Source organism: Lagopus leucura, unplaced genomic scaffold (assembly GCF_019238085.1).
Source record: "Lagopus leucura isolate 7727_CA_CO unplaced genomic scaffold, USGS_WTPT01 Super-Scaffold_100004, whole genome shotgun sequence".
In the NCBI taxonomy this organism is placed as follows: Eukaryota; Metazoa; Chordata; class Aves; order Galliformes; family Phasianidae; genus Lagopus; species Lagopus leucura.
In genome coordinates this window covers 59,967,676-59,983,693 of record NW_024962264.1, presented here as the reverse complement: position 1 = coordinate 59,983,693, position 16,018 = coordinate 59,967,676, and the positions used below count along the sequence as shown (strand labels likewise).

The following is a 16,018-nucleotide window of genomic DNA, read 5'->3' as shown; positions in this document are numbered from 1 at the left end:
AACTTCCCATTTACTTCAAAAGAACTTACTTTGTACTGATGTTATTTAAGTGTGTGGAGAAATGCTTTATTTTGTGTCATGTCCTATATATCAGACCAGCATAAACATAGAAGTTATTTTTTACTATTAAAATGTACAGATAAATCCTTATTTTATATAGGAACGCATGTTGCACTTCCACTGAACACAATGAGTATCATAGGATCATAATCATAGAATGGCCTGGGTTGAAAAGGACCACAGTGTTTCAGTCCCCCTGCTATGTGCAGGGTCACCAACCACCAGACCAGGCTGCCCAGAGCCACATCCAGCCTGGCCTTGAATGCCTCCAGGGATGGGGCATCCACAGCCTCCTAGGGCAGCCTGTTCCAATGTGACACGTTTTAGTGTTGAACGTATTGAATAGTTCAGCTGTTGACTTTTTTTTTTACTTCTTTCTGACAGATTCAAAACTCCTAAGTTACTCAGTTTCTTTTTCACACTTATGTAGACAGATATCTCTGGAGTTCATACCCTTCTCATCAATAGATACACGAAGTATAGAATTGGTTCATGTATTTTCTTTTTTGTCTAGGATGGGTATTCCCATGAATTAAGCAGTTCTTTAGTATTTAATTTATATGACACAAGCATGTATTGCATGTCAGTACAATGTGGAATTTTGAAAAAAAAGGACTGAATTTTCAGCTATTTAAATGCCACAGTGCTATTCCTGGGTGTGAATACGCATAACAAGAGAACTGGAAGTTCCAACTTCATATAAGGAAATATAAAATTACCATGAAAGGTGGAACTGTTTGCACAAAAGTGCTGTGGGTCTCCATCCTTGGAGGTACTCAGAACCCAACTTAGCACAGCTCTAAGCTGCAGCTGGAATGTGGCCCTCTGCAAGCAGCAGATTGGGCCAGAAGAGCTACATATAATGATTATAATAATACATATAATGATTCTTAGGCTTTGATCTTTATTTTGCATACTGAAAAACATGTATCTTTCTGAAGTACATTTAGTTTTTGAAATTTTTATGTCCAGGCTTACCAGCATGGAGAAGTTGTCAGTTTTAACTTTGGAAGTATGCACAGAATTGTGACTGGAGTGGAATCAGTCAGCATGTTGTATCCTATAAAAAACACTTATTAGGGAACCAAATTAAGCACAACTTTAAACTTACTCTCCAGGTACATCCATCTGGCATCCAGCTTGTAGACAGGCTGCCAAGACTGAAGAAAAAAACAAGGTAAGTTACCTTATTTTTTTACTCAGTACTACTTTGTTGTCATATTAGTTTCAATCTCTTCTTTTTTAACTTTTTTCAGCAGGAGCAAAGGAAGGGTTTCAAACTTTTACAATACTGGAATTTAAAACTTTAATGACAAAAATGTAGCAGATTAGAGAAGCACTTTATATTCTGGTTTTACTTATGATTAAAGCTACAGCTTAAGGAGAGCCATGAGCTAAGAGTAGTACATATAAGGTGAACAAGGAAAAATGTGGAAATATGAATAAAGAAAAAAAAAATTAATTTCTGATTATGACATGATCAGTGCATGACCTTTTTTTTATGTGGCTCTGCACTTAGAAGATCAGAGGACTTTCACTTCATTTGTTTTTACAAGAAAAAAATAAAATGAATGCCAAAAACAAAAATAAAAAACCCACCCTCTCTTTGGTATTTCATTTTTATTATTTGCATGTAAAAAATTGGCAAGCCAGCCCCAACTTAATTTAATCTCTGGCTTTGGATACCTCGTTAAGTTGGATGATTTGTGCATCTGTCTTTATTCAGGGGGAAAGGGGGAGTGTTCTGGCAACTTTAACGTTAATTACAGGGCTAGCAGATGAATAAGCTGCCTGTAGGAAATGAAGAATTAATCTGTAGCTGGGGAAATGATCTCTCTGAAGTGGTGGCACTGAGATGCAGCTATCTCATTTAATGCAGGGGCCAACTACGGGGCTTTCCAGCTCTGCTTTTCTCTGATGCTCCAAGTGGTATCCTTGGTATCCTGCTCAAAAAAGCTTTGCTTTGATTCGAGTCTTGAACACAAGTCACATGGGACAAGTCAGAGCAGCAGGCAGCAGCTATAAAAAGAGGGTTTACAAATCTAGTGTGTTAGCAAGTGCCACTTGCTCTAAATTACAGTTTTGAAAAAATATTGTTTTGGGCTTTACCCTGAAAGATCGTGGCTGTAGTTTTTGTAGCCATGTGCTGGGAAATGATTGCTTGGGTATTCCTTGACAATCTTTGAATATCAAATAAGTGGCATTTCAGAATAATAAAAAAAAACTTTATTGTAAAAGGACTTCATTGTAATAAGTACTGCTGATTTAGTCTAATATTACTATGCAGTATTTCAGGCTCCCTGAGAATTTTATTCTGGCTGAGTACCTGAAATTGCAGGACTAAAACCCCATGTACTTTATGGGAAATGTGGTAGGGTTTTTTTTCCTCCTTTAATGATAGACAGTGGACTCTGTTGTCCTGAGTTCTCATGTGTAACACATCTTTGCTGAGCACTGGGAGTATGCGCTTTCCTCAGCAGGGGAAGTTCTCTGTACCTGAAAGTCAGAGGGACTTTAGCCTGAGTACAAAAAAAAAAAAAAAAAAAAAAGCTCAAAGAATTTTCTGAACACGATTTTTTCCCCCTTTTTTCCTTTACTTTGGTGTTTCCTTCTCTTATTTCTTTTTCTGATACTTAGACTCATTAATGAAACAGTCAAAAAAACCAAAACAAACAAAAAACAAGAAAGGATGCTGTTTCAAAGAGGGTAGTGATAGAATTTGCAGCATACTTAAGTGGTGAAGTTGGGAATGGGATGCACCAGTTGATCAGTTTTCTGGTCAATCTTTGCAGAGTGTTGTTTTTAAAAGCATTCTCTGTGTGTTTTTACATAGACATTCACACAGCATGCAACTGAAATAGGTGACAAAGAGAGAAGGAGTAAGTGGCATCACACCCCTAAACTTTGGAGATGGAGTGGAAGGAGAGAAGGAAGTTGTGAAAGAGAGTGACAGTGAGAAGAAAAACATTAGGGGAATGAGATTGCAAGCAGAAGAGACAAAGCTGGAAACGACAGAAGAAATCAGAGTAGAAAGAGAAGAAATAAGTAGTATGGAGAAAAGAAGTGAGCAGAAGCAAAAGAGTCCAGTGAGATGCAAGTTTTTGTGGCAAAAGATGGAATGTTATGTGCAGTGGGTATGGATTGATGGTGGTAAAAGGGGTAATGGATCATGAAGAGAATACAGAATGTGTGAGATGTAGAATGAGCAGGTTTAAATCACCAGGAATAAAAATGGGACACTTTATGGGAGTAGCTGAATAGAATAAGAATACCTCTCAAAGATGAGACTCTGCACTTTGATTGCAAAAGTAGAAGCTATAATGAATTATAGTTTTTCTTGAAAAGAAAATGGCATCCTATCTTTTCTGCTTTGGTGTAATAACTATATAGCTATATTGTACTGATATCTATGCCTGATTCTGGCTCCTGGAATTCCTGAGCTTGTCCAGAACCTTCTGAAAATAAGAGGAAGAAAATGCCAAAATCCCAGTCACACATTTCAATAAAATAGAAATATTTTTAATATGGCTGAGTATCTTCACACATATAGTCTCAGACTAATTTATGCTAAAGGTCTGTGGAAGGGTAGTTATGATTGCTGAGTTTGTTCATTCTGCTAATACAGTACACTGAAGCAATGAAAATTACTTATTTTGTATGATTCATGAATTTTTTTTCTTTTAGTCATTCTTTCTTGCTATATCATACTTAAAAATTCATGTTTCCTGTGAAAACATTTAGCAATTGCAATTAAACAATTTTAACTTTACAATGAACAGTTCACCTTTCTCTGTAGCTATGATTGTATGAAGCAGCCATTCACTCTCTGCTTGGTAAGGAGTTCTAGTACTAGATACTTATTTTAAAGTTCTATGTCATCAAACTTCATAATATATCCTATGTTAATGCCTGTCATACACTTCTGAGATACGACACCTTCACACGTCTTCTAAAAATTAGCGAATATTCCAAGAGAAGGTGAAGTAGTAGGATGCTACCTTGACCTGGAAGCTTAATAATGCTAAATCCCTTTTAAGGGTTTGAGCAGTTATGACTTTCACGTAAGAAGCATTTGGTGGAGCACTAAATAAAAATTATTGTGAGCAAATGGCAAAATGCATACTTTTTGCAATCAGGAATAGGTTTCTTCAGAGGTGAGAAGTATTTTATGATGAATGAGCATCTACAGATAAAACGAGGGCATGAAAACATGGTCTTCTTACTAAGATTTGTTTGAACGTCAGTTATGAGCATCAAGTCTATTGAGTCATTGTTGATACCGATGTGCCTCAAAGCTCTTTTTTTTATTTACAAGTAATTATATTTTTCATCACGAAAGAATCAACTAAAAGCAATATTTGCTGTCACTGGATGCTGTAATGATTGAAAACAGAGCAAAACTACCTGCTTTAAAATTAATCTCTTACTGTTAGGGGAAGGAAAGCAAAGCTATTGGATGTCTGACTCAGTATGTTCTGCAGGATGTCAGACTGCTGTGAGTGATGCAGTACAGTGATGTGTTCCAGAAGCAGCTACATCAGTTTGAGGTTACAATGGTGGAGTGAAAATGTTACAAACAAATCATCTCATGATCCAAAAAGCTGCTGCAACTTAAATTTTATCTCCAATAGCATCCTAAGGTCTCTGTGGAAGCCCAGCCCTTTCTGAAGGGTAGGGGGAGGAGCAAGTTGTATATGAAATCATTTTGTGTTTTCAAACTGTCTGTAAGTAGAGATGTTTTTTCAAGTTTTGGACATACCTGTCCATTTTGAGCTCACTATAACTCATTATTTTGACTGGTAAAGGTTACACACAAAGAAATGGCTCCCTCTTTTCTCTCTTTTTCTTCTGTTTCATATCTCTTCTCCTGCCATAGGAAACAAGGACTTCCTCTGAGAGTATAATTTCTGTACCTGCTTCAAGTACATCGGGTTCCCCAAGCCGTGTGATCTATGTGAGTATTTTGTCTTTACAGCATTTACACTACCAGTAGAGTATGGTTCATACCACAGGAACTAAACTACCACAGTACTTTCTAAAAATATATTCTGAGTAAATGCTACAGCCCACAGGTAGATTACAGGTTTAAATTTGAATGCTACTTGCCCAAGTCAAGCCCCTGAGCCTGCATCTGATTGCGTGTGTGAACACGTGTGTGTGATTGCAGGACTCAGGCCTCAACAAATTCCATTTCTTAAACTGAGAAGATCTTTGGTGTGTATAAACACCAAATGGTCTAATAAATACCAACTCTGGAAAGTTCAGAGGGGGTTTAAAAACTGAACAAATACAGTAAAAGCTTATGCTGAATGTATCCCAGTTGTAGTAATTGCTACAGTAGATTACATGCGTGACCACTTCAGTTTGATAACTAGTATATAGAAACATGTAGCATTCCCAGGACTATTCTTTGTCCCAGTATCCCTGGGGAAGGTAGGTCATTCTCACTGAATGGTACCTAAGGGAATTGCTGGAGATGTAATTGGCTTTATTATACTAAGATTAAGAGTTTGTATTTATTACACTGAGGTGAGCAAAACTTGGCCTTGGAGCCAAGCTTGTCCTCATTCTTTCAATAGATATTATTTTGAATAAAATAACCGTTTATATGAGTGAGACTTTGCTGGAAGTGTAGGAATTGCACCTTATCTAAATGGCCATCAGTACTTCTAACTTTTCCTTCCAGTTGAGCTCTGTGTAGATGCATGCTGGGGATTATTCCCAGTTTAAAAAACAAAAAGTCATTGCCACAACTTCTGTGAAAGCAGTTCATTGTGCTGGGGACTAGTGTTATGTAAATGTTTTCTTTTAACATTTTCTTCTGGCTCTCTTCGGACATGTGCCACATCACTGTTTTTAGAAGCAATAGCATTCTTCTAAGGTTTATGTACTTTTAGTAATAGGTGGTAGTGTTTGTCTTAGTGTTTGTGATTACAGCTTTAAATATACTTGTATACAATTGCTTTGAGCACTTTCATGATTGCTTTGACCAAATATGAATTTATGCTGCCACTGAAAGAAAGGCCCCTCTCAGACTTGGTCCTGCCCCTCTCCAGCCACGTTTTTCTTTCTCCTTTTTGGTGCTAATGGGTACACAGATATATGTTCAGTCAGATTTGAGACTATCTTCAGATAGAAAATAATCTATAAAATGTTTTTTTTGTTTTAATTGTTAGAAAATAACTCAGGAAAAAGACTGAACTGTCTAAAGTTTCTATTGCTTACAAAGATCAAGGCAGGCAGAGCAGGTTGGAAAGCACACACAAGACAGTAACTTTCATACATGGATTTCTGTCATGACAGCAAATGACAGCTGTACCTCAACAGCTGGTGAGCTCTTAGAAATATTGTGTTCAATAAAAGAGCATTTAAAGAGAACGGTTAAAGCTCAGTTAAACCATGAATTTGTGGTACAATTCTTTCAAAGGCATCAAGTGTGATGGTTCTAAATGCAGCATTTTGTGGGTGACATGTTTTTGGGTCATGGCATACTGTCCTGCTATGCAACGATTTAGAAAGTAGGTTTTGTTTTAAACTGAGTATGGCTCATGCAGGCCATCTACTAGAGCTGTGTATCTTTTTTTTTTTTTTCTTCTGTTGATACCAATCTGTGTTGGCTTTTTGTTCTGAGAGGTCATTGGCTAATGCCCTTTGAAGTTAATGGGAATCTTTTAATTAGCTATAGTGATGGCTAGATTATATCCAGACTGAAATTTCCTCTACTGCAGACATTCCCTGATTCACTGCATACCACTTAATTTTTTTTTTCAGTTAATGTCTAGCTTGAGTCATTAAATAGAGCCTAAATAAAAGCCCTTATTTATACTCATCTAAATTCTAAGGAAAATTAGGAAGTTCCTTCAGTGATGTACCTAACTGGAAGATTTAGTTTCGGTTACAAAGCTGTGCTGTACATGCTTCTATTAGGCACAGAAATTGTTACATTTTTATACACAATCATATTTGCTATTATAAGATTGTAAAAGTAAATATTCCAAATGAAAAAGATACTCTAAATTTAGAGCATGGTTTTAACAGAGTCCAGAATATCAGATTATTAAAGCCTCTTAGCTGTAATTTGAGTCTTCTCTAGAGTATTTAAATTCCGCCCAAGATTTTGAAAGTAGGTAAAACAAGTAAAATAAAAAATGCATGCTGGAGTGTTTAGAAAGCAACTATCTCTAAGGTGTTTTTTCATTTAGATTTGGCTATATTAGGATGTTTAAAGAGGAAGAAATTTTACAAGTAGGTTTTATTCCTGATAATTCTAAGCCTTATGGCAGGATCTCACATTGCACTTTGCTACGTGGAGAGACGGGATAAAACTATTGTAATTCACGTTTCCAATTCTGAACTTCTCTGAATTCACTGGAATAATCTCCACAACCTTGGATACCTTCTAAAAATAAACTTACACAGCCTCCTTGGTTTTCTTTATAGGCTACAACACTTCCCAAACTTTTCCTGGGACAGACCAGACAGACACACTCCTGGTCTTTGAATGACATGTCCCTGCAAAAAAGGTTTCCAATGGCTTATTTTCATTAAGGGGCTGCTTTGTTGCTCTTTAGTGACTGAAGTAGCTGGAAGAAAAATGAGATCACTGTGTCATCTTCAAGATATTTGATTAAAACAAATTTTGTCACTAGTTTTAAAAATATATGGTGGTTATAGTGGCTTCCTTAGTTAAGAAGAATCTTCCTCCTTTCTGTGTTGCTTGTGTTTGCACAAATTCATGCACTGTTTCAGGAAAAGAGAGAAATGAAAGTTGACATGCTGCTTTTCTTCTGCGTGATTAACCTAATGGAAAACTTCCCTAGAAAATCTATTCAACTTCTTATCTCATACAAAAAAAATATATACTCCACACCAATCCTTGACACTTTCATATTTTTTGCACTTGGAAAGCGTGATTGCAGTTTGACAGCTGATCATACTGAGATGCTCAGAGAACTGTGACGTTCAGTCAATATTGTAATGCTAAAAAAAACAAAGAATTGATCATTTGCAAAGCCTGAGGTAGGAGCTAGAGAATTGCACTCCCATTTTTCCCCTCCATGTGGCTGATTTGTTGTTCTATCTACAAATTGAGTGCATGCTGGATACAGCTTTGATGCAAGTAACTGTTATCCTAGAGATAATCTGTGAAAATACGGCATTTGATAATCTTACTTTTGGAATAATGATAACTACAAAGAGAATGGGGAGTAAAATGTCTGGCAGAGAGCCCTCTGCTGGCTTTTGACCCATAATTAAGGACTGCTTAGAAATAGTCAGGAAAGGAGGTGAAGTTGGGGGATGTAACTGACTGGAAAGAAATTAAAGATGTGACTGATGTTTGTCAGCATCTGGAGAGTATATGTTGGAAATACACGTTTGATTATTCACTTCTGCTTATGATAGGGGAGCCCTGCACACCAAAATAACTTTAAAATGAAGGTGGTTTTGCCTGTGGAAATCTGCAGTGTCTTGTAGAATGTTTTCTCCAATGACTTGTAGAAAGCCTACGTGTCTCTTTGTGCAGCTAACAATCAGAATATAACCAAGGGAACTGAGACCATGCCATGCTCCTCCTAATAGTAATATTAATGTAAGTGACAAATAAAAACAAAAAGCACTGATATATTAAGAAGAAAGCAACAGCAAAAGTTAGCATTGTGTACTAAATATACCTGAATTTGTCCAAGTAGGAAAGTAGTTTATTACTATGATGACAACTCTTCTACCTACATATTTCTGTCCTTTTCTGATTGCCTCCTGATCATATTCATTCTTATTCTTACTGCTTTCTTTCCTCCTTTTCATAGGCAAAGCTTGGAGATGAAATTCTTGACTACAGGGATTTGGCTGCTCTTCCTAAAAATAAAGCCATCTATAACATTGACCGCCCAGATATGATCTCCTATTCTCCATATATCAGTTACTCTTCAGATGACAGGCATAGTTACGGGGAGGTACTGAAACATGGGTATTTTTTTAATATGAATTTGAGATTTAATGTGCACCATTAAACATTGTTGAACACTAAAATGTGCAGAATTAAAAATGTTTTATGGTTTTAATTAATTGACTCATGTCATCCATTCATTTACAAAGTATTTTAGCCTTCCAGAAAATTTTCATCTCACTTTTTAGTTCATGGAAATTAAAGAATTACATTCTGTGATCATTTTTTAAACAGATGATGTGTAATTAAAATATGCTTTTCTTTGAAGGGAGTAGTTCTACATCACATGGTAGGAAACAAGATCCATTGCTAATCAAAATGCAGGAATCAGCAGCAAAGCCAAACAACTCTCATGATTTTTATTTTTATTTTTTTTTTAAGTGTACTGTTGCTGTTTTGGTAACAAAACAACGTTCAACACACATGTCCTCATGTTATGCATGTATTTTGATCTATTCGTATGCAGAGCTAATGTTAAGCAATTTGTGTTAATGAAATCTAATTTACGGTAATCTTATTAATCCTAATTCTGGTTGTTTTTGTGTGTGTGTGTGTGAAACATTCGTATATAACTCCTGTCATACAAGTTAGCCTTTCTTCTCTCATTATATCTACTTTTTTTTTTTAATTTCTAATTTCTTCTATAATTTGAGATACTTTTCTACAAATTTGACCTTTCAGAAACACTGCATATATTTGTAGGATATATACTATCTAGTATGGAAGCTTTTTTCTGTGTATGTAAATGGATTTCTAGAAATGAATACTAGAAATAATAGCCATGCTACATATTTGTAGTTGCTCCAGTCTTGCTATCACCGATGCCTTTTATGTTTACCACTGAAGTCTCCCACACTATTCTCAGGTAAAGTGCAGCATGTCAGATCTTGCAGACTTGCTTCCAAATCTTCCTTGTACAGTGCTGAACCACAGTAGCTCCAATATAATGAGTATGAAAAGAATTAAGGCTATATCTAGTAACAGATTTAAATAGCATTAAATGGTTACTGAGTTCAGTAAAGTGAAAGCTGTTGTCTCTCTCTGAATCTATGTAATGTAAACACTTCCTTTCTATGTCTGCATCTGACCTTGGCAGAGTTGCATCTAGACTTGACAGAGGTGCTTGTGCACAGCAACCTTCTGCCCAGCTCCTTTCAAAGCTCAGTCATTATGCATGCTGTAAGGCAATTGTTATAAAACCATCTCACCCACCAAAAATCTGTGCTCCTGCTGGAGAGGGTTTCCCCCATCTGCCTCCAGCATCTCCTTGGCCTCTTGCTACCATTCCTCTCCTTTTCCAGAATAAGTGCCCATGTGGCTGAGTTGGGGCTGAGGTTTAGTCTGGAGCCCTGGTGTGATCTGACCCCATACCATCAATTAGAGCCTCTTCTTGGAATCCTGTGGCTAGGAAGCTTGGGAACCTCAGCATCACAATTTTAGGAGTGAGATAGAAGGTAGTTTCAGCTACAGTTCTTAAAAAAACAACCAATATTTCTTAAAAAAAAAAAATGCAGAAAGAGAGCATTGCTGATGTTGCCTGCTTATAGTGTTAGTAATTAGCCTGCTACACAAAGAGTTCATTGGGACAGTTGAGCTCATTGCCCTCTTCAGAATATGAATTTCTTAACAGGCTATAAAATTGTTTTTTTCCTCTCAGGACAGGAAAGAAATAGCTTGGTTCAGTTGGGAATGATCACCCACAAAAGACTGCCCACAAATCATCTGCTTGCTGCCACCGAGACCCAAATGAGGCTTAGGACTGGATGTTCTCTTCAGCACTGGTTGCTGGCATATAGATAGACTCATACCTTGCTTTAAGTTCACTTATTATTTACCAGTTATGATTAGGATACGAGACTTAACCTGGACTAACTATTCATGATCAAAGTATGGACATGATTTAAAGCATAAACTGTATTTCATGACGTATTTGCTCTTCCCTCAGTGTTTGCAGCACTGGGACAAAGTGTGCTTATGTATATTTGTCTGATGGAGGTATTTATGTCATGAAGACCTCAGATATCTTAAAAAAATAAAATAAAAAATAAAAAAAATAGTCGCCTCCTTTTAAATGCATCATCTAGTAAAGGATGTTTGGGGCTGCCCTGCTTTGCATCCAGTGCCAGTGTGCACACTTTCCTGATGCTCCAAATATTTTACATCCTTGATATTGGCATGGTAAAAAATACATATATCTACTGTTTTTCAACTTTCGTTATCCTGGCTATACCTGCAGCTATGGTAGTTTTGGAGATTTATGCTCAAGTAATCAAGCTTAGTGTTTAATTTTGAAAGGAAAATTATCAAATTGCAAGATGTTTAATTGTAAATGAAATATACAGGTATTTTTGTTTCCCTTGAAACCATTAGCTCTGAGCAACAACATACTAATCCAGATTTTGGAGGTGCTTCAGTGTAGATTTAAGTAGGGCTTGTGCCTTATTTAAATGTGAGATTTTTACCATCAGCACTCAGTGGTACAGGTACAGGCCACAGGATTTTGTAGTAATGATGAAAAGAATTTATGTATTGTTCTTTCTTACCTTGTTTAAAAGGAAAGAAAATTACCCTAACTTATTTGACAGGTGTTTTTTCCTATCTATATCATGTGTTATACATGGATATTGATATTTCAGGAGTAGTTCTTCTCACAAGTAACATCATGCATGAATTTGTATCACTAATTTGTTGTGTGTTGCTGTTTGCAGTCACCTCAGTTGCTCTCTCCAACACCTACTGAGGTAATCCCCAATGCGTTTCTTCGCCTGTTCTGACCCATTTTGTGATGCATAAACCTGGTCACACTGATAACCAGCAGCGTCTGAAATGTGTGTCATCTGCAGTGCATGGGATTTTAGAATTTGTTTTTGCCAGTGTTACTTGTGTTGAATATGTTCTCTGCTTCTGCATTGTCATCTCTATGCATCTGTCTCCACTGTCACCCATGTTTCATCTTTCCAAAATAAAGGTTGTGTTTTGGTCACTTCTTCAAGCTCTACTGAATAAATTACATTAAGAAACATGATTTATTTTTACATTTAAAGCTGCCAGCATGAGTTGACTTGAATTAATGCTTGGTATGCTTACTCTTCCTTTTTTATTTATTTTTTGTTATTATTCCACAACTAGTTAAAGTATTTATGCTATTTGTACGCACATACCTGAACTTCAAGGAATATTTTGGTGTATGTTAATGATGAATGCCAGTAATTGTTTCAGGATGTATCACCTTTTTAGAAGCTATGAAAGCATTTCACGTAACTCCCTGTGTGTCAGGTCAACTAAACATCACAGGACTGGTGCATATCTCCATAACTCCAATTTTATTTATCGCAAAATTTTGGTGGTAGTGAAGAGTTCCTATTGAAGATTATCAATCACAAGCTGTCACTATGAACAGTGGTTAAAAAGAGAGTTTAACTAGTCAAATGTAGTTTATTTGAAAATTTGCAAATAAATACATGCTTTATTTAATATTGGATTTCATGAGCTTGGCTGAGTATTCTTTACAGAGACCAAAAGCACATAAAAGGTAAGGTCTGAAATAATGTGAAATCTTTGTGTTTAGCAAGATTACAATAATTTGTTTAAATTAGCTATCAGTTAGCTCACTATAAGGCATTTAGATTCCAGAAGTGGCACTGGTATGGAGACTGGTGCTGCCATTATTCATGTCATATTGACCATCCCATGTTATCCAGCTTTGCCATGTTTTCTGTCTTCTCTGAACACGCTGTGAAAGGGTCCTCAGGCATCATCATCTACAAACTTGTCACTAGTTTGTTGAAGGGGTTTATTGGCAAAAATTCACTATATCATTCAACTGAGCACTTCGTAGGCCATTACATAACACTCATGGTATTTATATGTAATTCCAAGACTTTAAGAGAGTGTGCTGCCAGTTCTTTTTTGAGAGATTAGAATGGATATTAAATGAAGTTGCTTTATATAGAGAGGAACATCTTAAACTCAGCATGGAGGAGTTGGTGTCACAATGCCTATAGAATTCTGCATGCTTGGGAATGCACCACTTGCTCTCCTTTTGTTTTTGTTTTTGTTTTTTTAATTTGTTTTCTGGTATGGATATTTAACCAGTAATGCTATTTACCAGTATGCAAAACTGATTTTCCATTTTTGAAAATGCAGTCAGTCTGGAGTGATGTGGAAGGGAAAAAGTGCACTTCAGCTAGAGCAGAAAATGTGATGAGTGAGATGGGGGAACGTTATACATCTCTGGAGTCAGATAATCCCAAAGCAGTCAAATTGGAAGCTACAGGCAGGAAGAATCTAACGATGAATGGATAGATATAATTAATTTGCCCTGATAGGAATCTGGGAGATAATGATGGGGCGAGCTAGGACCTCCTGTGTGTTTAGATGATGAATGATCCAGTGGGAGTTAAAGATGCCTGAAGATTTCCCAAGCCACCTGCTATGGGATAGCATGTTCTTCGCTTACTCCTACTGGAACAGGAGGGGGTAGTATTTTTCAGAACAAGACTTTCCATAAGGGAACATCTGTATGTTACATTGATTTCACTTCACTCCAGCCATTTCTTGCCTGTAATTGGAAAGAAAATGGAATTTGCTTTTGTAGCTAGTTTGCAGAAAATTATTTCCTTATCTAATTTATTCAGTAATGTTTTTACTGTTAAGACGACACTATGTGCAAATTGCAGTTTTAATCTAACTATAAGGAGTGAGAGGTTTAGAATGGACGTACATTTTTTGAAGTCAAGGCTTTAATGGAAAATAAGTTGTATGACTTACATTGCACAGTGCTGCTGAATTAGTTCTTAATGCAATTTATATGAGTCGTTATGAGAGGTTAACTAGCTAATAATTACAATGTTTTGCTCTTAGTATTGTCTGCTGGGCAATTTATACAGCAGTCAGGTTAGCTTTTGTTATGTAGTCAAGCTAGTGAATACTGATTTTTGTGATGTCTATAACCCTTACACTGTACTATGCAGCTGTTTGTGTAAGGGCAAAGTAACCATAATACTGTCATACTAACCTGATCTCATCTTTCACCTAACCAAGGATGTTAATCATTATAGAAGATCAAATTGAGTGGCAAATTATACTGTCCTGAAACAGTAATTCTACAGTATTCTTTACAAATAATGCTGTTATTTTCAGTTCATGTATGCATTGACTTTCCTGTGAGCGTAGCCATTCTGTGAAACCTGGCAGTTCCAGAACTCCTTCAGTCATACTGCAGTTGAGGTGCAAAGCCGCTTTGCTTCATTGGGATTGCATGGAGCATCACAACAGCATCAAGTTCCATCTTTACTGCACAGAAATATCTGAAGTTCTAGCTGATTTGAAAGTGTTTTCTTTCCCCTAATGACGTATTTCTTCTCTTCCTCTCAGGGTGACCAAGATGACAGATCCTTCAAACAGTACAGGACATCAAGCCCTAGCTCTGCTGGCTCGCTGGGTTATGGTCGCTACACTCCAACATCCCATTCTCCTCAGCATTATAGTAGGCCAGGTAACTGAGAACCAGCATTATTTATTCTACTATTTTTTCTTCTACTTTGTCTTACTTTTTAGGTAGGACAGAAACTCCAGAAGCAGAGTTTTAGGTAGAGCAGAAGTTCATTACAATGTACTGTTTATTGTGAACAGATAGTCTGATGGGTAGGAAGGAAAAAATCATTCACGTATTAGCATCTAGGAAAAGAAAATAAGCACCTGGAAAGCTTGATTTTTATGTATTTGTAAACAGAAGATGGAAGAGATTTAATCCTTGTGCCTGGAAGTACATATGCAATCCACTGCTCTTTCATGCAGCAAAAGCACACAAAGCCAGGAGAGCACTCAGGCAATTTTGTGCCCCCTGGAGCCATCATGGCTCTCCTCACCTCAGTGAGGAGCTGAAGAGCTAAGCAGGGGCTCTAATGACTGTTTTTTCACTTCCAGGTTGCTTCAGTTGTGAAGTTTATAGCAGTGTTTAGTGTAGCTTGGATGTTTTTGTTGCACAGAGAGGAAGGATAACAACCCTTTTGATCTTTGCATGAGTCCCCTATACAGAGTCCATTCCTATCTGGGCATTTTGAGGAATTTTCTCCTTAGGATAATCAACTAATTTGCTCAAAATTCAGTCTAATTTTTTTACCACTCCATCATCTGGGCTGACACAGAATATTCAGAAATTTTCTGTTATTTTCTCCTTCAATTTTGTTGGGGCTATATTATAATTATAAACTAGTTTGGAAAATTTTGAATCATTAACTTTCCAGTAGAAATGTAAATTTGTATGGGTATCAGAAGCAGTTTTTACAGAAATTGGTTGCACTGTGTTGCACTGTGCTGTCTTTGGTAAATAGAAATAAGAGTATCAATGATTTATTAGGGACAGGGATGATTAGCCTCTGCTGAAGGACTGGCAGCTGTGTCATGCCTAAGCTTAGCTGCAAACTATTATAGGAAGGAGCAAAGATGAAAGAAATTCCAAATAAAGTGTAAAGCCATATCATTTAGCTGAAATGATACGATTTAGAGGAAATTCACAGTAACTGCTATTTTTAATAGTTGCCATTATACCTCCAAATGTTATCAGAACATTATTACAACAAAGCGAACACAGAAAATTGACTTCTGAGAATGTTTGTCAAAGTACTTAACCACATGTCTAACTTTCAGAGCGGAGATAACTTCAGGATGTTTCTTCAAGTGCTTAAATTAGCCATGTGCTTGAGTGTTCTGGTACATTGTGGACTAAATCCTACCAGTGTACACCAATGGCATTGAGAACTGGACTCACTTGTAAAAGGGTTCTCATCTAAGGAAAAGGTTCTCCCCATTTCATTTCATTAGATCCATTATGAGCATAAATCATTCCCTCTTGCAGCTTTGAAATATGCAGAATTTGCCTCAGAACAGCAATGCTCTTTGTGGTGCCTTTTCTGGAATATTTTCTGATGCATTACCTTATATTAGCATTTTGTGCAATAACTACTGAAATCCTGTATCCATTGGCCAACACATAGTATGGCCACTGTG

At 36.7% G+C, this 16,018-nt stretch overlaps 1 protein-coding gene across 9 annotated transcripts in view; it reads left to right on the top strand.

Moving 5' to 3' along the window:
• Positions 1–16,018, top strand: part of ABLIM2 (actin binding LIM protein family member 2) — a 139,376-nt gene that overhangs the window by 83,929 nt on the left and 39,429 nt on the right. For 8 of the 9 annotated variants that reach the window (XM_042871470.1, XM_042871468.1, XM_042871469.1 and 5 more), the window contains exons 8-11: positions 1,179–1,237; positions 4,937–5,014; positions 8,868–9,014; positions 14,384–14,504. In XM_042871470.1, the coding sequence (XP_042727404.1) occupies positions 1,179–1,237; positions 4,937–5,014; positions 8,868–9,014; positions 14,384–14,504 (405 nt within the window). The remainder of the gene's footprint in view (positions 1–1,178; positions 1,238–4,936; positions 5,015–8,867; positions 9,015–14,383; positions 14,505–16,018) is intronic. The other variant, XM_042871466.1, reaches the window with a different exon arrangement.